The 22,464-nt window shown below is 39.2% G+C and overlaps 6 protein-coding genes across 13 annotated transcripts; 3 read left to right on the top strand and 3 right to left on the bottom strand.

Moving 5' to 3' along the window:
- Positions 1–5,907: 5,907 nt before the first annotated feature.
- LOC132194719 (uncharacterized) lies at positions 5,908–9,353 on the top strand. 2 transcript variants are annotated; one of them, XM_059616176.1, is made up of 6 exons: positions 5,908–6,118; positions 7,414–7,672; positions 7,892–8,131; positions 8,411–8,571; positions 8,635–8,807; positions 8,869–9,353. In XM_059616176.1, exons 1-6 carry the CDS (start codon positions 5,909–5,911, stop codon positions 9,020–9,022), a joined length of 1,197 nt encoding a protein of 398 aa, XP_059472159.1. In that variant the 5' UTR covers position 5,908; the 3' UTR covers positions 9,023–9,353. The 2 variants fall into 2 exon arrangements, with proteins under 2 accessions (XP_059472159.1, XP_059472158.1); XM_059616175.1 differs by having other exon boundaries at positions 8,393–8,571.
- Positions 9,354–10,008: 655 nt separating this feature from the next.
- Positions 10,009–13,574, top strand: LOC132194588 (uncharacterized). The gene is made up of 5 exons (XM_059615958.1): positions 10,009–10,307; positions 11,464–11,786; positions 12,148–12,268; positions 12,380–12,757; positions 13,118–13,574. Exons 1-5 carry the CDS (start codon positions 10,033–10,035, stop codon positions 13,176–13,178), a joined length of 1,158 nt encoding a protein of 385 aa, XP_059471941.1. The 5' UTR covers positions 10,009–10,032; the 3' UTR covers positions 13,179–13,574.
- Positions 13,565–15,001, bottom strand: LOC132194589 (uncharacterized). Of its 4 annotated transcripts, none has more exons than XM_059615961.1 (6): positions 14,842–15,001; positions 14,522–14,787; positions 14,317–14,458; positions 14,181–14,256; positions 13,939–14,128; positions 13,565–13,885 (listed from the first exon to the last, which is right to left on the bottom strand). In XM_059615961.1, the coding sequence occupies exons 1-6, from the start codon at positions 14,891–14,893 to the stop codon at positions 13,769–13,771; spliced, it is 843 nt and encodes a 280-aa protein (XP_059471944.1). In that variant the 5' UTR covers positions 14,894–15,001; the 3' UTR covers positions 13,565–13,768. The 4 variants fall into 4 exon arrangements, with proteins under 4 accessions (XP_059471944.1, XP_059471945.1, XP_059471942.1 ...); XM_059615962.1 differs by having other exon boundaries at positions 14,317–14,455; XM_059615959.1 differs by having other exon boundaries at positions 14,317–14,787.
- Positions 15,002–15,321: 320 nt separating this feature from the next.
- Positions 15,322–17,635, bottom strand: LOC132194632 (ubiquitin carboxyl-terminal hydrolase MINDY-3 homolog). 3 transcript variants are annotated; one of them, XM_059616042.1, is made up of 9 exons: positions 17,494–17,635; positions 17,132–17,407; positions 16,939–17,075; positions 16,627–16,883; positions 16,461–16,572; positions 16,115–16,406; positions 15,891–16,050; positions 15,683–15,842; positions 15,322–15,631 (listed from the first exon to the last, which is right to left on the bottom strand). In XM_059616042.1, exons 2-9 carry the CDS (start codon positions 17,205–17,207, stop codon positions 15,482–15,484), a joined length of 1,344 nt encoding a protein of 447 aa, XP_059472025.1. In that variant the 5' UTR covers positions 17,208–17,407; positions 17,494–17,635; the 3' UTR covers positions 15,322–15,481. The 3 variants fall into 3 exon arrangements, with proteins under 3 accessions (XP_059472025.1, XP_059472024.1, XP_059472023.1); XM_059616041.1 differs by having other exon boundaries at positions 17,132–17,444; positions 17,494–17,633; XM_059616040.1 differs by having other exon boundaries at positions 17,132–17,539.
- A 290-nt stretch (positions 17,636–17,925) lies between these two features.
- On the top strand, positions 17,926–19,991 carry LOC132194830 (aladin-like). The gene is made up of 4 exons (XM_059616379.1): positions 17,926–18,206; positions 18,268–18,720; positions 18,784–19,310; positions 19,366–19,991. The coding sequence occupies exons 1-4, from the start codon at positions 18,057–18,059 to the stop codon at positions 19,529–19,531; spliced, it is 1,296 nt and encodes a 431-aa protein (XP_059472362.1). The 5' UTR covers positions 17,926–18,056; the 3' UTR covers positions 19,532–19,991.
- LOC132194831 (aquaporin-11) lies at positions 19,694–22,216 on the bottom strand. 2 transcript variants are annotated; one of them, XM_059616381.1, is made up of 4 exons: positions 22,069–22,216; positions 21,252–21,440; positions 20,571–20,845; positions 19,694–20,155 (listed from the first exon to the last, which is right to left on the bottom strand). In XM_059616381.1, exons 1-4 carry the CDS (start codon positions 22,109–22,111, stop codon positions 19,769–19,771), a joined length of 894 nt encoding a protein of 297 aa, XP_059472364.1. In that variant the 5' UTR covers positions 22,112–22,216; the 3' UTR covers positions 19,694–19,768. The 2 variants fall into 2 exon arrangements, with proteins under 2 accessions (XP_059472364.1, XP_059472363.1); XM_059616380.1 differs by lacking the exon at positions 22,069–22,216 and adding an exon at positions 21,500–21,665.
- Positions 22,217–22,464: the final 248 nt, after the last annotated feature.

Raw genomic sequence — 22,464 nt, 5'->3', positions numbered from 1 at the left:
AATACCTAGGTCAAAGGTCAAGGTCAGTAAAATGCATTTTTAGTTTTCAAGGTCAATTTTCTCAAAGAAGCGTAACTCAGATATTTTCCGCGATTTAGAAAAAAATGTTGCCCATGAAATTCTACATCTGGTAGGTAAAATTCAGAATGGAATTATCTTTACTTTTGAAGATATTTTATTAAATATTTAAAAAGTTCGTTTCTGTAAATAATTTTCTGACCCTTTTTGCCTGTTTTTTTAAATTCTTACAAACCATTATTTCAATTTTTGATATCCTCTGAAAAGATCCAGCTATTTTATTAAAATCCGTTGAAATATTAAAATTAAAATAATTATTATCAGCGATGATAGATAATTAAATCTTTGAGCTTTTGTCGTTGGGGTTGATTACAAATCTCAAATCTCGGCAGTAAACCTTTTTCTAAAAAAAAAAAATCAATTCCACATTTTTCTATCAATGCTCTGCTAGGGCCGAACTGAAATGACGGGCAACCAGGCGGCCGTTGGCGTTGAGCGGGTTGCAAACTTTCAACGCTCGCAGGCGTCTTGTGAATTGAAAGTGTCCGAGATGCGATTTGGGAAAGTAATTATTGACAAATTTCTCTTCTATATTAAATATAAAATAAATAAATAGTTTGCATTATTGAAGTAATCGTTTAAAAAGTCGAGATGCCTTGGCACTCTTTGAAGGGGGTCAGTTAGGCGACGCTACTTTGCCTCGACCTGAATGAAAACAAGAAAATTGATGTCATAAAAGCTGAAAATTCTTTAGAATTTACAAAATTGTAGTGAAAAAATTAAAAACGAAAATTAGTATTGATATTAAATTCAATAGATACTTGTCTAACTAAAAAGTCAAATATTATATGAAAGCTACAATATTAAGATCTACTTATTAATTCATATCGTAGTAAACATTTTGGTGCTTTGATCAACTTGATTATGAATAATAATTTCAGAAATATATATTAATTTGATTAAATTCGTAAATAATATATAATCGGAAAAATGCTCTGGTATAAATAGTAACTGTAAACACATAAAACATTTAAATAAAACAAGTATTTTTTGTTACATCTTGTGAAATGTAAAAAACCTGTTAAATTATTGCTTCTTAACTTCTTAACAATTTTATTACTTTTATATGGTATTTGTTTCAATCAATCTTGAAGAAATAACTCTTTCACACCACAAAAGATTTCATCACTCCAATTTGCAACTTCCGCAACGCACCAATTATCGATTAACTCCACATTGATATGATAATGGTGATTTTGTCTCACCAGGCTCCGGCCAGAAGAAGATGACGGCGGTGGCCGCGGCGGCGAAGATGAGGGCCGTCCGAGACACTCAGCGGCCTTCGGAGGCCACCAGCAAGTGCTTTTGCTCCATCGGCAGACTAGTCTCCTATCAAAAGCGGCAAATTCACCTCGAATTTTACAATGCGTCGCATTGAATGCGAAATCTGCCGACTGTGGGTTATTTTAATCATGATAGTTCAAAACTGCTTACAATAAGTGTCGGAAAAATAATGTTTCTTTTTATAAATGTGATGATTTTAATAATTTCAATCACCTAGCCGTCGCACCCTTTTGACAAATTTTGTTTTTATGAATAAGTAGAAGAAGAAAATTGTTACCAAAACCATGCTTTGTAATTGCTGGGTGCTGTCAATTTGCAAGCAACAACCTTAATGAACAATTTACAATATTGGTGCTGCTGGGGAGGAGATAAATTTCCATTTATGGCGCATTAAAAATTTATTTTAATTTTTTGTTATTTTTTTTTTTATAGGGTCAGGCCAAGACAAAGTCTTGTCGGCCTGTGCCCTTTTTTGGTGGTACAGAAGGCACCACCCAATTAATTTTTTTTATTATTATTTTTTTTATGATATCACTAAAATCAATTTTAAAAGAAATCTGACTGATGTGCTTTTCATGTTTTAATTTAACATAAAAAAAAAATATTTCACCATGAGTGGGAAAAGTGACAATAAAATTAAAATAATTATAGTGTTCTCTCTATATTTCGTAAAATTTTCAACAATTTGTATGTAAACAATGTGATGTAACAATTTGGACAAATAAACAACAATAATAATAATGTGCTGCAGACTCTCTTGTTTCGCGCTAGAACTAAAAGTATTCTTCGTCCTCTTCCTGGAAAACGATGTTGGTGCTCTTCTCAACTGAGCCGTAGTCGTTGGCCGTTGGTGAGAGGCGCCTTATCCTGAGGGTGGTACCTCCTCCAGGCCTTTGTCCAACACTGCCGACGCCCATAGCTCGGCAGGTTCGCCTAGCCTCCTGCAAGAGCCTGTAGTCGGCCTCCGCGCCTCTCTGCACGTTGGTGCACAGCACCTCCAGCTCAAGGAAATCCAGGCACACGACTCGACGAGGCACTGCGACAGTGCACTTTTGGGACGGCTTCACATCCAGGCAACGGAGAGCACATGGTGTAAGCTGGGCAGCGTATCCCTCTATCGAGTCGGTGGGCACGGCAATCATCAAGAGCACTTTGCCCTGGCGGGCCACCTCGACGTAAAAAGTCCGCCTCCGAGCTCCCCGTCTCGGTGGGTACAATTCATGGACGGCATCAACGGACATGAAGATGGCAACTGTGAAGTTAAACGATATATTAATTTAAATTTTTATTTTATTCACAATGAATATGTTAATTTTAATTTTCTCCGAACACTCAATGATTAAGCAATAATATATGATAACTTGTAAAATTCGGATTATTTTTATTTGCTAATATCAAGCCAATGTTGGCCATACTAATTTACATTCGAACAACAAATTAATTTTTCCATCCAACCAAATGTCATTCCAATCAAACTCAATTAGTCAAACCAAATAAATAAAATTTATTTTTTATATAAATGTGATATTAATTTTTGTAAATATTTTTCACTTCGGATTAAACAACACAAAAACATCCGACTCGTTTTTCTTCACTCGATCAACCCTTTTCTGTGGCCCTGAAGCCACAGAAAATATGCGGACGATTCGTCGTCCCTTGTTTTTGCTCGGACGACTTATTCTCTAATGCAGGAGGCGCAGTTGGCGGCTAATTTAATGTCGGGTTTTTGCCGTGACAATTTTTTGACGCTAAATCAGACCAAGACGGTGGTGCTTAATTTTCAACTTAGGCACCCTGTGCTAGATCGTGATAATTTTAATTTGACTTTAAATGGCGACAATTTGACTGAATCAGATGTGACAAAAATTTTGGGCTTGTACCTTGCACATAATTTGAAGTGGACTGAGTATTCAGATTATGTGGTTGGGAAATTAAATAGTGCGGTTTTTTTGATTAACAATTTGATGCATTCTGTTGACGAAAAGTACTTGAAAATGGTATATTTTGCTTATTTTACTGTCATTCAATTATGAGTTATGGCATAGTAATTTGGGGAGGGTTGAATCAAGCGCTGGACGAGGTTTTCCTGGCGCAGAAAAAAGTGGTGAGAGCTCTTGCGGGTGAGCGCTATTGGCGCAGTACGGAGCCGCTTTGTTCTGCGCGGCCGCTTTTCGCTAGATTCGGCGAGTTGATGCAGATTGCTCTGCATCTCCCGAATCCCACTGGATTTCGACTGGCGAGTGTCCGGCTCACACACAACTTTATGACCTATCAATGCAAACAAATTGCAAGGCTCGAACACACGCCAGCCGAGTTCAGAGTGATCAGAATGCAAGCACACTAACCACTCTGCCACTTGAGTGCAGTCTTACCTTGCTCTTTGCAGGAGTGGGGTGTGGACGGTTTTCTTTCGGACACGTAAACTTCCATTGCGGCTCGGACGAGGAACTAAAGATTTGATTCGAGACGTTTCAAATTTCAAATGAATTTAACCGTTGAATTTCTGAAGTGAACAATGGAAGTTAATCAACAATCGGAATTGTGTCAAACATTGTGCAAACCCAACAATTATATTTGCTTATCCGCGCGGCAGTATTGAGGAGAAATTTAAATAAAAAAAAGCCGTGCGCATGGAAGAATTCAATCAATAAAGGATTTCAGTTTGTAATTTGGATTTATTTTGTGTTACTTCTTAATTAAAAAACGGGCGGAAAAACGAATGGCGTGGTCAGAATCAAGACCCAATCAGCCGTTTTGGAGATATTGGCGTCTGAAAAGCGAGTTCTTGGTACTTCCTCCTTTGAATTTACCCGTCGCTGCAACAATCGAAAATAAGACACTGTTGAGTGCGGATTTGGCTGATCCCGATTTAGGTCGCGTTAGGTTGCCCAAAGTAAATGAAAGTGAATAAATAATTTAGGAAAATAAAAGTTAAAGATTTGCTTGACACGGTCCTTTAGTTGAAATATCTTATTTTCCGCGGACACTTGGGAGATATAAAAGGGTTTGCTGAGAGAGGTGCCATTTGAAAAGTGATTTTTTTGCAAACAAAAATGCAAATAAAAACTAATTGGAAAGTTGTGGCCAAATACATGTTCTTTCTTTATTGCATAATAGGAAAAATTTACGTTAAACTTTTTTTATTCCTGAAAACTGAAAAAATAAAAAAAATTTAAATTTTAGATTTAGATCAAGTGCTGGCCTTGAATTTCAAAATGTGTCGCATAGGAATAAGAGTTAAAGAAATTCAAACATTTCCTCCTCAGTTTGGCACATTTTTTTTTTTTTTGCATGGAAAATGATTTTTTTTTTTAAGTCGGCATTTTGTCCGCGGAAAAAGTAATGTGTCGGTTTTTGAGCGTTACGTCTTTTTATTTTTACTTTCAAATGATGTGTGTTTGACTACAAAAACTGCTTGATTTCTTAAGATCCCTTCTTTTTATTTAATGACACGCCAGAGGAAATTAGTGACAGAAGACGGCTCTATGAAGTTGCGCAATACGTGAAGTTCTCTCTTACGTTTGCTCGCGTTCGGCCACGGGAGTCGAACCGCAAAAATCGCGTGCCATTTATTACTTGCCCATTGTGCGTTGCGCGACAATGAGGGAAAGTGACAAAAATCTCGCTGCGGTTCACAAAGAGACACACGTCGCTATACGAGCAAACCTGAACTCTTCTCCTACGTGAGTGCGTCTCCACAATGAAACAATCTCGTCAGCCGCTACAATAAATAATATTACAGCGTAGCTTCCGCTTCTATAAGACGTTCTTCCTTCATGTTGTTGATGTGTTTGATATAGTTTCAACTTGATATCGTGATAAAATAATACAACTAAAACAAGCTATCAATATTTTAAATATATATATATTTTTTTTTTTATTACTTCACAATTTCAGATAGCTTAGATTGCTGATTTTTTTTAATAAATAAATAATTAATTAATGAAAAATAAATTATTTTTAGGGTGATGAGCTTTTAAAATATTTTTTATGAACATTTTTGCCCTACAGAAAGTTTCCAAAGTTTTATGTTTCATGTCAGACATTCACGAAAATAAAATGTCCTAACATAAACAATCCTTTCTAAAAATTGGGCCAGAATTGGGCATTATAAGATTCTTTATTTTAGGACCAATCTTTTTGGACATTTTCTAAATACTCACATTAGGACATTATGATGGTATCCAATTTTTGAGCCTTATTTCGGGTAGAACTTTTACATCGATCAGTCTACAAAAATTATTAGAAAAATAGAATTTTATCAATAAAAATTAAAAATTGGCCTAAGTTTCCCCCAAATACAAATTTTTTATAAATATAAATTAGCCATTTTTTTTTGCTGTAATACGTAAATTTGTTTCAGGGTCGCTGCCCTTCGCCCTTCCCCATTTTAAGTTTCGATATTGCTCAAAATTTTGACGTGTAAGTGCTTTTTCGTGAGGAGGAGATGCGCGCCTGTACCACTCTCCTGTCGCTTCCGAGTAGGGGCTTGAGAGGCTTCATAAAGAGCGGCGCTCGGTGGAATCTGCAGTCATTTCGCCGCGAAATGTTGACGCGGCCGTTGATCGTGTTGTGCATGGCCGCCGTGGCCGCCTGCGTGGTGGTGCAGAAGGACAGCAAGGAGCAGCAACGGTCGGAAGGCACCGAGTCCAGGGTGGCGCAGCTTCAATTCCCCGAAGAACACGTCCGACAACAACATCAGGAGCAGTTTCAACATGTCCTTGTGCCTCAACAACACCAACATTTGCACCACCAGGTATGTTCACTAATTAGCAATAATTATTTATAGTAATAAGTGTATTTAAATTTTAAGCGGCAAAAAAATTAGGAATGTTTGAAATTAATCTTATTTCTAATGATTTTTTTTTATTTTTAAATTAATATTATTATTATTTATTAATAATGATTAAGTGAATAAAAAAAGATCCTTAGAATATATTTATATTTTTTTTAATGGGTTTTATCAGGAATTAATAATAATTTATTGCAGAATTGCTCAATAATTTAAAATAAAACATACAAAAAGTAAATTAAAATTGGCTTTTCTTATTTAATTCTAAATACACTTTGCATTTTTAGTATTTATTAATGTTTACTTCATTCCTCTATATTAGTAGGCTCCATTATTCAAATCATTAAATAGAAATTCTATTTTTTGAGAAAATAAATCATATGCTGCACAAAAATATTTTGAGTTTTTGGAAGAAATAATTAAACAATTTTTACAAAATTCAATGTCTAATTTTAAAAATACATTTCGGAGTTTTAATGAATTCAATCTATTGAGATAGTCGTACTGAAGTAATGAGGTGAACATATTTGAGAGAAAACGAGATCACCGAGACGGACGGACGATGAGTAGCCGCATTGAAAGAGTGGGAATAGGATTTATGTTATAAAATGCAAACAAGCGCGTCCGTCTCTCTGCAGTGTTTGGCAATTTCTCTTCTCTAATTATGCTTTCGATCGCGCGCTTGGAAAGATGCAACGCATGTTTTTATAACTCGAAAAGAGCGCCGCGTGCATTAATTTATCGCGCGCCGAGAATGAAATGCACAAACCCGCCGTCGTTTCGCCTGGTGCAACTTTCTTATAATTTCTCGGCTTACATTATATAGCCCACTTTTAAACAAAGTAGGATGACAGTAAAAATACTATTGTAAAAATCAATGTATATTTCAGTAAATAATACTAATAATATTTGAAGCCAAAATTTAAAAGTGTTTTCAATTTTTGAATAATAAATCTTTCCTGCAGGTTTTATGTGCGAATAAAATTCAATTCATTTATTTGGTTGCAAATTGTGTTATTTATCTCCAAGTCCAAACAAGTCAGAACAATCAATCAAATTAATAATTATATAATTACAATATTAATTTTCTGATCTATAAATTAATGTTACTTAAATAGTTATACTTCAATGAAAAAATCAAGTGTCCTTGTGCCTAGTTTTGGCCTAATTTTCATAATTTTTTTACAATAAATACTTGAGATTACATTTTCCTTTCTATATTTTTGCGGATTAATTTAAATATATTCTTCACAATTTAGATCGCTTCTGGGCAACTGATTGGGCCCGGTGGAGGCGTCCCCCATCACGGGGCGGTGGGGCCGCGCCACCCCCACCAAGAGGGGGTTGCCTATCAGTATGTACCGGTGCAGTACATTCCTGTGCCCATGCCTCACGTGCCCCAACACGAAAAACCGGCCGAGCAATACCAGGTGCTTCATCGGCCGCCTCCAGTCAAGGAGCCCCTTGTGCAAGAGCCGCCTCCACCACCCCAATACGAGACTCAGTTCGTCCCTTCTCGTGAGTTCAATAATAAATAGTATAATTTGCTATAGACATTTTAATTTTTGGAAGTTTTTGAAACAAAATTATTTTAATTTATCCGTGCCTCATAAAAAAACTTTAGAAAAACAAACAACACGAGATTTTAAGCTAATAATTGAGTTTTTTTTTTTCATTTGGACAAGTCGCGTGCAATTAATTTTTATTTTCTGACCTTTCTTTATTTTGTGTTATAAGATGGTTCGCGGCCAGGTTACGAGCCACCCGTGAATCTGATAGCAGCAGGTAGTCCGCATGTGCACTTCCCTGAGGAGCCTGACCACCATCACCGCCACCCTCACGAGGTCGCGCCCCACAGAGGAAACAGGGAGCACAATCTGAAAAGGGTGCTTGTTCCTCTGGCCGGAATCGCATTGCTTGGCGCTGCCGCTGCCCTTGCAACCAACCCTATCCTGCTGCAGCTTGGCGTTGTTTCAGGTCAGAAGAAAATATAAAATTAATTTGCAACTAAAACAAAATTTAATATTCTAAGAAATTTGTATAAATCTTCAAGTTTGCCAAACCGTTTTACTATTATTTTTAAATCAATAAATTTTGAATTTTGAATTATTACAAAAATATTCACTTTGAGCAAAAAGTTATATTATTGGTTTTTATGAAGAAAAAAACTTGGAGATAACTTCAAATTAAAATTGAAGTTTGAGCAAAAACAAGCCCTTTTTGGTGTTTGTCGAGCAGACGTGTGGCGCTTTGCAGGCAAGCGGCGGCGCAGAGACGTGGCCGCCTTCGAACTGGGAGACTTGGCCGCCTTAGAGGACCTTGGCCCCCGAGCTGATGAGGCATCGCCTTTCAAAGAAGCCGCGGTCGGATCAACCAGACTGAAGGAAATCGCCGTCCTGCAGAAATTCCTTCGAGAGGTGAAAAATTATTTCAATTATGTTTAGAAAAGAAAAAAAAAAATTTTTGTACCATTTTTGCAGCAAGACAAGTTGCCGCAAAGGTCACAGGGCAACGGCGACGCCCTTCTGTCAGCTTTGCTGTCCTGCTCAGGTCTCGCTGACCCCCGAAACCTAGGCTGTCTGCAACGCATTGCCTGCGAGGCTTACGACCCGGCCACGGAACTGCCCGAACTTGAGATGCAAGTGCTGAGGATGTAAGTTTTGAAGTGCCTTTCCGTGGGCGAAAAAAGAATTAAAAATTGAAAAATTATACAGAGTGGTGCGTGAGATGGCGAGCCATCCTGCCATTCCTAAGGAGCTGAGCAAGAAGGTGCGGCTGGCCGCCGCCACTGGCCGCAAGGGCAAGTGCGAACTGACCTACCGCTGCCCTCAGAAGGCGTGGGACCAATGTGTCAATCCAAAGTACTGAAACAAATCGATCCAAAATTCAAAATAAAGAATTTCATAAAATTCAACTCCTTTCATAAAGCAATATATGATATTATTTGCTTCGGATATGTATTATATGTAATTATTAAAAAGGAAACTGTTATTGTTATCATTAAATCAAATGTTTTTCTATTAAAAAAAGCATATTTTTTATACTTTCTTCAGATGTTCAGATAATTATTCCACACTTCAACGGGCCATTAAATTTCTTCATCTTGAGCTTTGAGCTTGAAGTCATTATATACATACTGAAATAATAATTTAGTAAAAGCCAAAAGTAGAAATATTATGTGATATAACAATTTGGACAAATAAATAACAATAAATAATAATTATTTTGAATCAATTTTGTATTTATTTTACTTGCACACCATTGCACACTTTATGGGAAAATTTGAAATTTTTTAATCTGGCGATTAAATAATAAAAAATAAATATGCCGAGCAACTAACAAGATATTAAAAATATTAAATTACTTTATAAAACTTTTGAACATTAAAAATGCGCCTTAAAACAGTTTTTTGAACTCCTTAACACTGCAAGCCGAGCTGTTTTTATTCAATTTTTTTTTCTTTTACTAAACTGAGTTCTATAATACAATTTTTCTTGATAAATTATTTCTGTTTATTTTGTAGTAAACTTTTACATCCCTTAATTAAGTATAGCAAAAAATAAATTCACTCTTGATTGGATATGGAAGACTGAATATTGAAATTGATTAAATTAATCGCGCTTCAAACTGGAAACGATTATATTCGCAATCTATTTGTAGCCAAAGGGAAAAAAATGAAATGAAAAGAACACTATAAATATAATGTATCCTTACAAGCAGCGCACACGCATGGCATATAAGAAGTATAGAGAACACTGACCTCGGTCATGCACGCGAGGGGTGCGAGGGGGTGCGTGGTCGCCGTGGCGACGCGTTTGCAGGTTGGGGCGGCTCGCTGGCAGATGTCTCGCGAGTCGGCAGTCGATAATGCGTGGTCGATGGGCACCGTGCGGGCCCTGCACCAGACAGTCGTGGGCCTGAGAACGGCCCTCGAGAGCTGCAAGCAGCAGGGCGAGCTGCTCAGCTCGCAGAACCGCGAGTTGCGCGAGCGCCTCCGCATGGACGACGACGACGACGAGCTCGACGACATCGAGCTCATCTTCACGACCGAGGGCGCCGGCAGCGTCCCACCCCAGGAGCCTCTCGAGTCCATCACCGAGGACGGCGGCCCGCCGTCCGGCGCTCACACGCGATACAGACCCCTTGTACACAGGTACAGAAACACTAAGTTCACATTTAAAATTAAAAATAATAATAATGTAATCTAAAATCAGGAAATATAATGCTTTTCAAATTTGATACTTTTATATATTTACAACGAAAAATTTGCAATTTTAATTGTGATTTAAATTATAAATCATTTTTTTTTTTTAATTCATAATGTATCTCTAAATCAAAATATTTCGTCTTTTGGTTTGAACTGCGTCTCAAACTGCCATATTATACGCAGGCACTTGATTTCCAAGTAATCGATTAGTGACCAAAACAGCCGCGCATTTCCACAGCACTTCGAGTGTTCGTGAGTAAATAACCCCCTTCCCCGTCGATGAATTCAAATTAGGATTACACGGTTGGAAAGGGGATCCGTAGCCCCGTCTTATCACTGCAATACCCTTCCAAATTTTATTGAAAATTAAAAAAAATGTTCAAAACTTCTTAGATTGAGCGACTTTAAATATTTTGTTTTGCATTTTGCGCAATTGAATCTTATAAGGTTTATGAACAAATGCTTGCTAAATTTTTTTATTTTAAATTAGAACTAGGTCGAGGAAGGTTCATTGACCTGAATGCAAGGAATTTTATAAATATGTAGTTATCAGTAATTTAAAGAAAAATAAGTTCGGTAACTTATTTTTATGTATGGACACTTTCAGGACCGGAATATGATGAAGTTTACTGATTTAAGAGCATAAATTAAACTTCTCTTGTCAATTTCCATTTCAATTCCAGGAAATTATTGAATGTTGTCGGGCTCGCCGTGAAAGCATTTTCCTTTTGATTGGATATTAAAGCATATAAATAATTGCTTGTATTTAACAGTCTTTTTAACAGTTAACTAATGCGTTTCGATTTTCAATGCACTAATTATTCCAATTGATTGGTGACGCATTGAATTTATTTTGTATTACATCGACTTTTTTAATTTGGGTAACCGTATTATTCACATTTGTTTATATATTATATATCAAATATAAAACCATTTAAAAAAAAGAAAATGCCAATTTCTTATAAAATAGCTAACGTTTGGATTTGTCATTATGTTGACTGACAACCTCTAACCAAAAAAAACTGGTTAGATTGATTGATGGCCTAAAATTTCTCGAAATGTATTACTTCGTTTTTTGAAAGACCTGTATGTATTTGGACAGGGATGCGTTGCGTGCGACCCGCGCCCCAGCTGCGCCCCGCAGCAGCGCGGGCGCGCAGACGGACGTGACAGCCGTGCAGTGGCGCAGCGAGGGCTTCCTCAACCGACGGCCGCTGCGGCCCATCTTGGGGCCACGAGCGAACGGCAACAACACCAAGCCGCTGTCCAACCTGGGCTTCACGGCGATGGTGCCAGAGCTGAGTCGCTCGGTGGACCACGACCTGGCCCGGCCGCCGCCGCGAACCGTCGAGCGCTGGCCTTGCGAATGCTTGGCCGCCTCTGCCCATCACTGGGACTCTCTCCGAAGTCCCTGGTGCGATAAGGGTAGGTTTACAAAAAAATTTAATAGAAGAAACTTCATTAAGATAATTCTTCCATCCAATTTGTTCTATTTAATTTTTTTGCTTTATTTTTCGCAAAACACAAATTCAAAATAAGTTTTCAAAAATAATGTTTTGCAAAGATTTGTTATTGATAATGTTAAATAATATTATCAATTGCATGTATTTGAAACTGTAACTTAAAATAAAATAAAAATTAAAGAAAAAGCGCACAATGAATTGAATTTTTTTGTATAAAAAGAGTGTGGGCTTAATTAAATGGCGATTATAATCCAACAAGTTTGGCTTAGGTGTCAAATTAGTCTGCTTTGTTTGGCCTTAAAAAAATTATTAAAAAATTGCAGAACGAAGGCGTTTTTCTTGGCGAACAGCACAGAGCAGCGCTGAGACAAATCGTGGCACCCTGACCAGAAACAGCGCAGTCTGGGGATCCGTCCCAGCGTCACCTGACGTTCCTCCACCAGGGTTAGTTTAATAAAAAATTAATTAAATTTAATAAAAATTTAAGAAATTATATGATTTTGTATGAAAAAATATTTCATTATTTTTTGTTGACTAAAATTTTAAATCGGGCAGGCCGTTTATCGAGTGGGCAGGAGATGAGCAGTGCTGCTGCTGCCGTCGCCGCGTCTTCTTGTCGTCGCCGTCTCTCGCGGCGCCGCCGGCCACGTGGCTCGTCCGAGGCTCACTGCCCGACTTGCGGGCGCCAGAACAGCTGATGCTGGACCTGCGACCTCCACTCACGTCGCGACCATTCCTGCCACGACAACTGCGCGACCTCAAGGAGGATTGCCTGGCCAAGGTCATCGGGCCTGAAAATCGCGTCCTGGTCGGCAGAGTCCGATTCGTGGGCAGCGCCAGCGCGGCCGGTTTTAAGGAGCCGGTCGTTGGACTCGAAGTGGCCGAGTACGGCGACTCGGACGGAACCGTCAATGGACATAGACTGTTCTCCTGGTATGTTTAAAAGTAATTTAATTTTAAGAGAACAGAACAACAGAAGATTAAAATATAATAAAGTATAGCTGGGACAAAAATATATAAAAATTGTTGCGATTTTCTTTGTAAATTTGATTCAATACAATACAAAATTAAAATTGTTATTAATTTAATTAATATGAAAAGCTGTATGTACCATTTTTTATTTTTATTTTTTTTATTTTGACAAATTCAATAATATTTTAATAATAAATTCATTGTTTTTCTGAATATAAAATACAGAAAAATTGTAAGATTGTTCTTTAAACTTCTTCAAAATGTTATGATTGGATCTGTTGAATGAGAATCAGGTTTCTAATAAGTTTTTTTTTTTTGCAGTGAGCAGGGTCGCGGCCTATTTGTTCCGTTTCGAAAAGTCATCCTCGCCTGGCACTGTTGAGACGATGAGAGTCCACATTTATCTCTCCGTGTATAAATGTTTCCTACTCCACCACAGTATCAGCTTGACGATTTCATTTTTTTTCCTATCTACCATTAATTAATGTATACCAGATTCACCCACAACAAAAGATACATAGGTTCTTCTTCCAATCACATAAGCATTATTCATGTTTGAATAATATTAATAATCCATCATTGTTCTTCTCTCGACACGAAAATTAAAAGACAACCTTTGCCTTACAAATTCGTTAGAGCAAAACTGCCTCTTGATAATGGCTTTAATGTTCAAAAGTAAGAAGTATGTTTTCCCAAGACTGTGAACTGAGATAGTTTAAAAAAGGCAGCAGTCCTGCGGATGTGTAATTTAAATGTTCTCAATAAAAAGCAAATTCCAACGTTTTTTCTGGTGTTTTTTTTTTTATTGAAAAATCTTTTCCATTATTTGTCAAATCTGGTGGACTTTATTAAAATCCACGGCGTCTTCTCTTTTACTCCTAAATTCAATGTACTTAAAATGTGATGCGGGGAAATGATATAAATAAATATAAAATTGGGATAAAATAGGATTTGCTCAAATGAAAAAGAGAATCACAAAGGAATAAAAGCTGGCAGCTCACCTACAGTCTTGGTCCTCACCGGCCGCACAGCCTTGCTCACCTCCTGCTGATCACTCTGGTAATATCTCGGGTCTTTTTTCTTCTCCTGCTTCAAATTAAATCATGAAATAATTCAATCAACATAGAAAGTTAACAAATAACCTTGTCATTTTTTAAGATCTGCTGATCACAGGCTTTGTTTTGACGTTTGAAAAGAGTGGTCTGAGGCAAATGGGCGCGTTCACAAGCGTCTCCTTTTGGGCATCGACCCAATTTTCGAAAAACCGTACACACTTGTAAAGACGAGCGTCTTTTACTGGACAAAACTGTTAGACTCCTCTGCTTGGCTTGTCTGTAAATTATTACTTGTTTATGTCAACAAAGGTTTAAATTTATCGACTAACCTAATAATGGATTGCAGTCTGGTCAGTCTTGTGCCTCCGTTGCTCACAAATCTCTCTCCGCTGAGAACTTTAATTGCTACAAGATTATATAGAGTTAAATAAAAAATTTCTTATCAGAATTTTCACACTCGCCCACCTGTTTTTCTTTTGTCACTTGGACTAGCCAGCTTATTACTCTTGGTTGTTGACCTTCTGACCCATTTGGTTTTGCTTTTGAAAATTATAGGTGAACTCTTCGGTTTTGTCGTGGACCCCGACGTCGTCGCTGCAGGCTGCTTCTTCAGGATCAACTTGTTTTTGCTTTTAAAAAGCACCCTGGGACTCTTATTGCTATTAAGAACCTTTGGGTTCACGTGGATAGCCTTGGGCTGCTGGAACGCTGGATTGACGAGGATTTTCGTTGGGGGTGGCGGAGGCTCGAAGTTTGGATTGACCAAGATCTTGTTTCCTCGGAAGTTTGGGTTCACCAGAATCTTGGAAGGCGCGGCCTGCGGAGGCACAAGCAGGGCAGGGTTGCGCCAGCTCCGAGAAGGGCCCTTTGGCGCTTTTTTCAATCCAGAAGGTGCGACCTTGTGGCCTGATTCGATTTTGTGATTTGCGACCAGATCTGAAAATCTCCTGTTTAGGAAGTTGGCCGACGGTTTAAATACAACTGACTTACTTTTGTAATATTCTAATTCGTTCAGAAGTCGTTGTTGCTCAATGGAAGTCATTTTACGGAGCGATTTTTACAAATTTCAAAAGTAGTTATGTCGCAGGCACGATGACGACATTTCTATTGTTGACTTTGACTACTATCGTGTCGTGAAGTTAACTACCATCACATACACAAAATGTCCAGCTGTAGCCGAGTGTACAACATGGACATTAGAGGCTGGATTGGTCGAGACGCCATTTTTCGCTTTCAATACGCCTGGCGGCCTGGGATGCTGAAATCAAAAAATGGCGTCCAGCTTCAAATAGTGTACAAAAAGGAATTCCTTACAAGTATACCAACCAAATCAGAGTACACAAGGAAATCATAGATTGTGCATTTTTGCAAGCAAACTGGAAATTTATACTATTCACCTTGGCGACAAAAAAAAAAATTCTTTGATGTAGAGTTTTTGAGCGATATGTTAATAATATATAGGAGTTGTTTATATATCCAGAACTTTTCTCAGTTGATTGTTTATTCAAAGTTTGAAAAATGCGTTTTTTTTAAGTGAAACTAGTTTCAAAATATTAAAGTTCTTCAAGACAAAAATATTCCAACACTTTGGCTTGTCAACAAGTCTTTTTGCTTCCACCGCTAAGCTGGCTCAATTGAGCGACGGAGTGGCAGTAGCGAGCCACTGGACTTCCAAACTTGGCCACTTGGTTTGCAGGCACGTTAGCATAGCGTTGCTGTCAGACATGCTGGGTCCAACCAAACTCTCAAGAGTCACAGCCTGGCCTTCAATATATTCCACCTGCAAAAGCTTTTGCAATATTTCCTACAAAAAATTTTGTAAAATTTTTACCTTTCCATTGGGGCAAGATCTATGCAGTCCATTGTAGTGATAGAGAGGAAAAGTATCAGGCGTGGAACTTTTTTCAGTTGGGAAAAACTCCTCCATGAAGGCATTCAAGAGAATGATTCCTAGGTTTTCACTGTCGATCTTTTTCCTTATAATTTCAACACTAAAAGAAAAAGTAAATTTACGAAAGCAACTAATCACTTTGACTCACTATTCAGGTTCTGAAACTAAGTCTAACGCTTTGAGAACATCTGCCAAGAATTTGGTCTGAATAAAGTTGTTGCCCTCTGGGTCGAAGCTTTTGAATACTCTCCGTCCAGCTTCGCTTGCTGTTTCGGGGCTCACAAGTTTCTTCTCAACCGAGAATAAAACTGCATGACAAAATCAGTACAACAAAATTAATTAATTAAATTAATCGCCATATTAGTTCTTTACCTGTTAGGTGGGTTTCACTTCCCAGAACCCAGACAGGGGTTTTGGGACTTTTGTAAAAGGAGCCAACCTCTAGGTATCTAAGATGCTCCAACAGAGTCAAAAAGCCAACCTCACTCTGTCTATCTATGCCCCTTAAGTTAAGACCGCCAACATTTTGATCCCCATCCCAAACATTTCCAACAGCACGACCAGTAAGCACCAGGTTGATCAAACTTTGACTGCCATAGCCATGGTTGTCATCAATCATAGGCTCAACAATATCGGACAGCTCATTTTTCATTTCCTCCAGACCCTAAAATAGAATTAAATTAGCACTCTTATATTCTCAGTGGCTTCCGTAACTCACTCTGGTACCCAAAACTGAGTAAAGGAAAAGTAGAACACCGTAAGTAGATTTCAGTTTGTCAATGTTCTTCAAAATTTCAGCCGGTAGATTTTCTCTACTAACGTTCTCCACCCTGAAGATTAAAGAGTAAATTTAGGTTACACATAAATTTGCAGCGCTATTTTACTGCAGTCTTTGATGGAAGTCGGAAGAGCAGACTTCGATTTCCTCCGCAGGCTTTGCAGGTGAAGCCTCAGATTCTTGATTTGGCTGGTCATCAGCTGCCTCCACGGACGCAGGAGATTCCTCTACTGTGCTTGAGACTTGTGGCTGAAGGGCATCATCTAGACGGAAAAGTTTTATGGAATGATCCTCGACGGCAGCCTGCAGAAGCACTTCGCTCAAGGCACTTGCCAGTAACTCGTTACATTGACTAGGATCCACCTGAGAAAAATAATGAAAAATTTCATCATTTAATAAAAATAGATTTAATACTGACCGTTCGCCATTGCTCACGCAAGCTGTTGCCCTGAATCAGGGACTTCAGAATAAATGCTTGAACTGGGGCCAAAACGGCACAGGGACCACCTTCCCATTGGACGAGAGCGGTCGGTTCAGCGTCACTGAACACGAATCCTTAATTGAAAATTATGTTAGCTACAAAAATTGCTGGACAAATTACGAGGTCAAACCTTGAGACCACCGTTTGAAGACATCTTCTTTCACACTGGGACCCCAGAGCAGATTCTTGAACTCATCAACAGACATTATTCTGCCAATTTCAGAACTCAAATAGCTCGGCTCGACTGAGCCACGGGCTAATTTTTTTTAAACACACCAGAGTTCACAATTTTATTATGAAACGGGCACACGGCACTACGGCAAGCATGCCGCTACTTCAGACGTCGATTCCGCTCCGTGGCTCGGCGACAGTAGAAAATATTCACGTGCCTTCGAGTTCTGCAACACTAGCGAATGGAGAAAACAAATTTATTTTCACCATTCCTAGGGAAAAGTTACGGAATTTGCAAAAAACAAAAGGATGCACAGCCACCTGTGATTGTGTTTTGTATCCATTTGTTCAATAATTATTATGTCTAATATGTTGGCTAAACTGCAAAAATGCTAATAACGAGGTTGTTCGTTCACGAAGAAAATCGCTTCGTAGAGCCAACTTCACACAGCTCGCAAACCATAAAAGGTTGCTATGGCAACAAACGGATTGCGAGTGAACGAACGGCAAGAAGGAATTATCCTTGTTCCAATTCCCAATGCCAACTTAATAAATTTAAAATTTTTAATAAAAATCAAATTTTGTATGCCTTTTAATAATTTTTGGATCGAGTTATTTAAATATTAAAATTTTTAATATAATTTCGCTCAGTTAAATTCTAAAATGATGGGAATTTTTTTTAAATAGCTCCAATTATGATCTGAATATTGTTAAGTTGGTCGTTGTATTCTTTATATTCTTGATTCTTGTCTCTTGATGCTTGATTGCTTGATTCTTTCAAAATTCAAAAACGAACAAACGAGTTATAACGGAAAATAAGAGTCGGGCAAGATTTTTGTGAAAAACGGAAATTTTGCGAGTTTTTGTTGGAGAATTTCACCAAAATGACAGAAGAGAGTATGGACTTTACCGTGACGCCCGTTCCTCCGGAGGGCCATCGATGGTTCTGCGAACTGGACGGTCGTCTGCACAGTCGGCCTCGTCAAACTCCCTTCACGTCCATCAACGGCTCGCCTCTGATTTCCTCTGTTGCGGTTCGATCTCATAATTCCGATGGCGACTTCCTTAATTATAAATGACTTTTGTTTTGCATAGGCGTTCTGCGAAAGCCTAGACGCGCCTAGTGACAAGGCGCATGGAGAGCAGTGGCGGGCTCCACTCGAGCATCAACCAGGTGGCCTCTTCCTGGCCGCCCCAACCTCACTAGCCAAGGCCTTTGCGGCCACCTTCTATCACCACGGCTGGACGGCCGCGATCGAAATGCTCGCGCACAGTAATGTCCATCCTCTTGGCCGCGTTCTGCGGCGTCTGGTGTCCCCAGTTAAGCACCAAGCAGGCGGCCACCACCCTCTCCTTGCTGCTCATCCAACGGCACCCTTACTAGCTGTTGCGTGCAGAGAAGATGTGGTCCGCGTGGTTGGATGGGCCAAAACCCAGGCACACGATTTTAAGGCCAAACACCGCGTTTTATGTCTTGCCTGGCGCCCGTATGCACAGTACCTTGTGGCTGGTTGTGCCGCTGGTTTACTTATTTGGAGTGCTAAACAGGTGAAGATTGAAAGAATACCAAAAAATCCAAATTATTTCATTAACTTGATGCTTATCGTTTAGGAAAACAAATACTCTGATTTGGTTTCTGGAAAGCACAACTTATTGCGAGCTCCAAATGGCCGCCCTGTGACCACTGTGTCTTGGCACCCTAAAGGCGACCTCCTTGTGGCTGTTGCTGGCCGTCAGATGTACCTCGTTCGGCCAGAGACGGAGCACTGGTGGCCTCTTCCCCAAAGCCACGCACCTCAGCTTCTCATTTGGTCTCCGTGTGGCCACCGTCTGCTGACTGCTTCCACGGGGGCAGTATTCCACTTGTGGGACACTGCCACGTGGACGGCAGAACGATGGACTGTTTCTAGAGGATCCTTGGTGGCCGCATGTTTCAGTCAGAACGGCCGCTTGTTAATTTTTGGAGACGAAGCAGGAATCTACTGCTTACCTCCAGATGGACCTGCCTTTTTGGTCGACCAAACCAGAGTGGCCGCTCTGGCCTGGAATGGGGACCTTTTGGCTGCTGTTCATTACAACAGTGATGTTGTCCACATTTATAGCACCCAGACTGAGCCTCAACTAAATATTCGACCGAAGTAAAAATATTTAAAAATTTTATAGAGCAACAATCTAAAAAATTTTTTTTTTCAGTTTCATTATTGGTGGAAAGGAAGGAGAAAGTCCATCAGCCATCGAGTTCTTCCCCAGTATTAAAGGTGCCACTGTGCTTGTGATCCTCTGGTCCTCAGGAAGGACTCAAGCCTTCCCTTTTACTACAGAAGTTGAGTTCTGCAGATATCACAACCAGAAGGTCTGAACTCAAAAGACTGTGATGTGGCTCAGGATAATTGGTATTTTGTTATCTGAACTCAAAACGTAATGAGCAAAAACTTTCAAATTCATATTAATATCCTTTCATTACTTGATTAAACGGAGAGTGTTAAATGAATTGAGTGCATAGTTAATTTTACAAATCAAAAAACGCCTCTTTGAAACTCAACATGGTTTTCGTTTATTTCGCATCGGAGAGATCTGGGTTTTTAGCACAGGTATGTTAGTCTTCGTGGTCGGGCCAAACATTCTCGATTTCCTCCTCGGCCGGCTTCTGCTGTGCGGCAGCAGCCGAGGGGACCAGCAAACTGTGCACAGCAGGAAGACGGAAGAAGTAGGAGGCGGCCACACTGCCCAGGGTGGCCCCCAACCAGTAGACAACAAAGAACTGGGCAAACGTGTGGCCTAGGCACCCCAGCTTGAGGCCGGTGGCAAGCAGCGGGTTGTAGTAGCCACCCGAGTAGTTGAAACCGAGCACCACAAGGGATGTGCCGATGAAGGAGTCGAGTGGTGCTCCGTGCTTGGGACCTAGCTCGCCAATTGTGCGTGAGCACACTCGACACACAAAGGTTGCCGCCAATTCAACAAGGGCACCATACAGCACTGGAACCTGCAGTGATTAAGAGGTAAATTAAGAATAGGGTTATGCTATTTATAATAAAAAACAATAAAGTTACTGTAAAAGTAGTGCAACAATATTTGTATAATTTTTTTAATTGATGAACTGATTTTGCAATTTTAAGTATCATTTGTAATATCTCTTATTTAGAATTGATGAGGTTAGTGTTCTTTAAAAGTTATTTGAAAAACTTAGGATTACCATAATATGTAAAATTGAACAAAAAATCTTCGATGAAAGAAGAATGAGCCAAATAAATATAATTTTCAGATCTTAAAGATTTTTACTCCAAAATTTATTTTTTAAAAAAAAATATTTATTATATAATAAATAAAAAATGGTTTAAAATTAATTCTCTATAAAAAAATTTTTGGAAATTAATTTTATTTTCCTTTCTTCTGTTTACCTGAAGGTCGGCAACGCACTTTGAGTCTGCCCTGTCCTTGTGGTTTTCCACCATTTCAAGACCCCAAATAAGCTGGATGTACTGAAAGACTGAAAGGGCGCCTATCAGGCCGAAGATGGTCTTCAAAATGACTACTCCGTAGTTGGTGCGGCCTTCGAGCAAGTCCTCAAGGTAAGTGTACGGGCAGGCGGTTGCGTCGCCCCAGTGTTTCGACCACCAAATTGTCAGTAAAAATAGAGCCACTGCGTACGCTCCCACGCCATAGTTGTCAGCAACTGAAAGTTGAATTTTAATTTAGAGAAGTTGGAGTTAAAAATTTGTTAACAAAAATTTAGATAAAATTCTCGAAAATTTCAATATCTCTATAAAGATGAAAAGTTGCTTAGTGGAGTTGGAGTGTCTCTTAAATAGAGATGGAATGGAGCCTGCTTGTGAAACAAGCTGAGCCCTCGCGGTGTTGTTGTTGGTCGCAAAAATAAATTAGGGAGAGTCAATGAGCCAAGAGAGCCGGGCAGAATGAACGGAGAGAGAAAGAAAGAGTGGAGTTAAGACCTGGATATTCTCCAAAGCTCAATTTATTGTACTACTACTTAATCTAATTTTTCCAATTGAAACAAAATAATATTTTTTAATTTTTAAATATTAAATTATAATGAATTCAAAATTAGTTATTTTACATACTGATTATGAGTTCATAGCAGCATCCGCAAAGCTCGAAAGCGGCAACCATCTCCTCGAGGCATTGTCGCCAGACGCCGGGGTCGGAGGCACCGCGAACCGCGCTTCGCAGGTACTGGCTGATGCTCAGCGTCAGGCAGATACAGGCCACCGAGAAGGCCAGGGGGCTGATCTCCAGCACATCCCGAACCCCTGCTCAAACACAATTAAATGTTGTGAAAACACGTTTTTTGCAATAAATTGCGGAAAACCGTCGAGAATCTCGGCGATGCTAATCCTCATCGCGGAGGCCGCCGTGTCAAACTGCGGCCAACTTCCTTCGGCCCCGCAGCGGCTATTTTCGGACGCGCGTCCCCTCCGACCAACGCCTCCGCCCAGCGCGTTTGGCACCGAGCCGTTCATCAGTTGTCCATGGTCATTTCGCCAGATTCATTTTTATCTCTTATTTTTGCAACTTGCAAACCCTCTTAAACTTTCCCCTGACAAGCAATAAATAATCTAAATTTTATAATTCAACATTTTTAAGTTAAAGCTAAACCTTTTAATAAAAAAAAAAAGGAAAAAATATACAAATCCAAATGAAAATGAATTTTACTGCTAATAATTAAACTTTCGATAGGAGGCTTAAATTTACAGAAATTTTTCGAAATTGTTTTTCACTTCAAATTTATTTTGTTTCACAAAATATGTGGAAAATATAACGAAATACTCAATATAGATGCAAAAAATCCATGGAAATATTTTTTTACTTCGGTGCTCTGATGTTAATTGCAAGTAGAGCGCCTTTTATCAATTGATTGATTGAATGAATGATCCATACTTGACGGTGCGGTCAAAGTCGCGGTTTGCCAGAACGAAGACATCCCGGGGTCACTGGGCCGCTGCACTCGCCCCGAAAGTTTTGATTTAGCAGGGTGGAATGAAAGCAATGAAAAGAATGCTGCGTCCTTGGCTGCTAGTTTGCACTCTCGGTCGCCAGGGCCAACTTTTGAAATTGCGCTGGCCGCGCCGCTCCGAGCACAAACTAACCGCGAGCACAGATAAAATGCTCAATATTAAAACAATATTTACTCAAACGAAGGAGATGAACGTGTCCAAAGCCAATCGTAAAACTCGTGCGTCATTGAGCGATAAATTTATTCAGTTTTTTTTCTGTTAAAACGATTAATGTCTTCAACGCTACGTCTCGTTTTCTTGTTTAATTGTAATTAGCGTG

This window comes from Neocloeon triangulifer, unplaced genomic scaffold (genome assembly GCF_031216515.1).
Source record: "Neocloeon triangulifer isolate White Clay Creek 2 clone unplaced genomic scaffold, ASM3121651v1 ptg000008l, whole genome shotgun sequence".
NCBI classification, from domain to species: domain Eukaryota; kingdom Metazoa; phylum Arthropoda; class Insecta; order Ephemeroptera; family Baetidae; genus Neocloeon; species Neocloeon triangulifer.
Note: the sequence above shows the minus strand (reverse complement) of the source record. Positions and strands in the feature narration are given on the sequence as shown.

What these genes read in the sequence shown, in the direction of transcription:
- LOC132194830 (XM_059616379.1), top strand. Translation starts at nt 18,057, where the DNA reads ATGACAGAAGAGAGTATGGACTTTACCGTGACGCCCGTTCCTCCGGAG. An exon ending in TTATTTGGAGTGCTAAACAG is followed by an intron (nt 18,721 to 18,783) that starts GTGAAGATTGAA and finishes CTTATCGTTTAG; the next exon opens with GAAAACAAATACTCTGATTT. An exon ending in CAACTAAATATTCGACCGAA is followed by an intron (nt 19,311 to 19,365) that starts GTAAAAATATTT and finishes TTTTTTTTTCAG; the next exon opens with TTTCATTATTGGTGGAAAGG.
- LOC132194589 (XM_059615959.1), bottom strand. Translation starts at nt 14,893, where the DNA reads ATGACTTCCATTGAGCAACAACGACTTCTGAACGAATTAGAATATTAC. An exon ending in CGAATTAGAATATTACAAAA is followed by an intron (nt 14,788 to 14,841) that starts GTAAGTCAGTTG and finishes GGAGATTTTCAG; the next exon opens with ATCTGGTCGCAAATCACAAA. An exon ending in AGACTGCAATCCATTATTAG is followed by an intron (nt 14,129 to 14,180) that starts GTTAGTCGATAA and finishes AATAATTTACAG; the next exon opens with ACAAGCCAAGCAGAGGAGTC.
- LOC132194632 (XM_059616042.1), bottom strand. Translation starts at nt 17,207, where the DNA reads ATGTCTGTTGATGAGTTCAAGAATCTGCTCTGGGGTCCCAGTGTGAAA. An exon ending in ACTCAGTTTTGGGTACCAGA is followed by an intron (nt 16,407 to 16,460) that starts GTGAGTTACGGA and finishes ATTCTATTTTAG; the next exon opens with GGTCTGGAGGAAATGAAAAA. An exon ending in GATCTTGCCCCAATGGAAAG is followed by an intron (nt 15,632 to 15,682) that starts GTAAAAATTTTA and finishes AAGCTTTTGCAG; the next exon opens with GTGGAATATATTGAAGGCCA.
- LOC132194588 (XM_059615958.1), top strand. Translation starts at nt 10,033, where the DNA reads ATGGGCACCGTGCGGGCCCTGCACCAGACAGTCGTGGGCCTGAGAACG. An exon ending in TACAGACCCCTTGTACACAG is followed by an intron (nt 10,308 to 11,463) that starts GTACAGAAACAC and finishes GTATTTGGACAG; the next exon opens with GGATGCGTTGCGTGCGACCC. An exon ending in AAGTCCCTGGTGCGATAAGG is followed by an intron (nt 11,787 to 12,147) that starts GTAGGTTTACAA and finishes AAAAAATTGCAG; the next exon opens with AACGAAGGCGTTTTTCTTGG.
- LOC132194831 (XM_059616380.1), bottom strand. Translation starts at nt 21,650, where the DNA reads ATGAACGGCTCGGTGCCAAACGCGCTGGGCGGAGGCGTTGGTCGGAGG. An exon ending in CATCGCCGAGATTCTCGACG is followed by an intron (nt 21,441 to 21,499) that starts GTTTTCCGCAAT and finishes GTGTTTGAGCAG; the next exon opens with GGGTTCGGGATGTGCTGGAG. An exon ending in CTGCTATGAACTCATAATCA is followed by an intron (nt 20,846 to 21,251) that starts GTATGTAAAATA and finishes TTCAACTTTCAG; the next exon opens with TTGCTGACAACTATGGCGTG.
- LOC132194719 (XM_059616175.1), top strand. Translation starts at nt 5,909, where the DNA reads ATGTTGACGCGGCCGTTGATCGTGTTGTGCATGGCCGCCGTGGCCGCC. An exon ending in GACTCAGTTCGTCCCTTCTC is followed by an intron (nt 7,673 to 7,891) that starts GTGAGTTCAATA and finishes TTGTGTTATAAG; the next exon opens with ATGGTTCGCGGCCAGGTTAC. An exon ending in GCAGCTTGGCGTTGTTTCAG is followed by an intron (nt 8,132 to 8,392) that starts GTCAGAAGAAAA and finishes TTTGTCGAGCAG; the next exon opens with ACGTGTGGCGCTTTGCAGGC.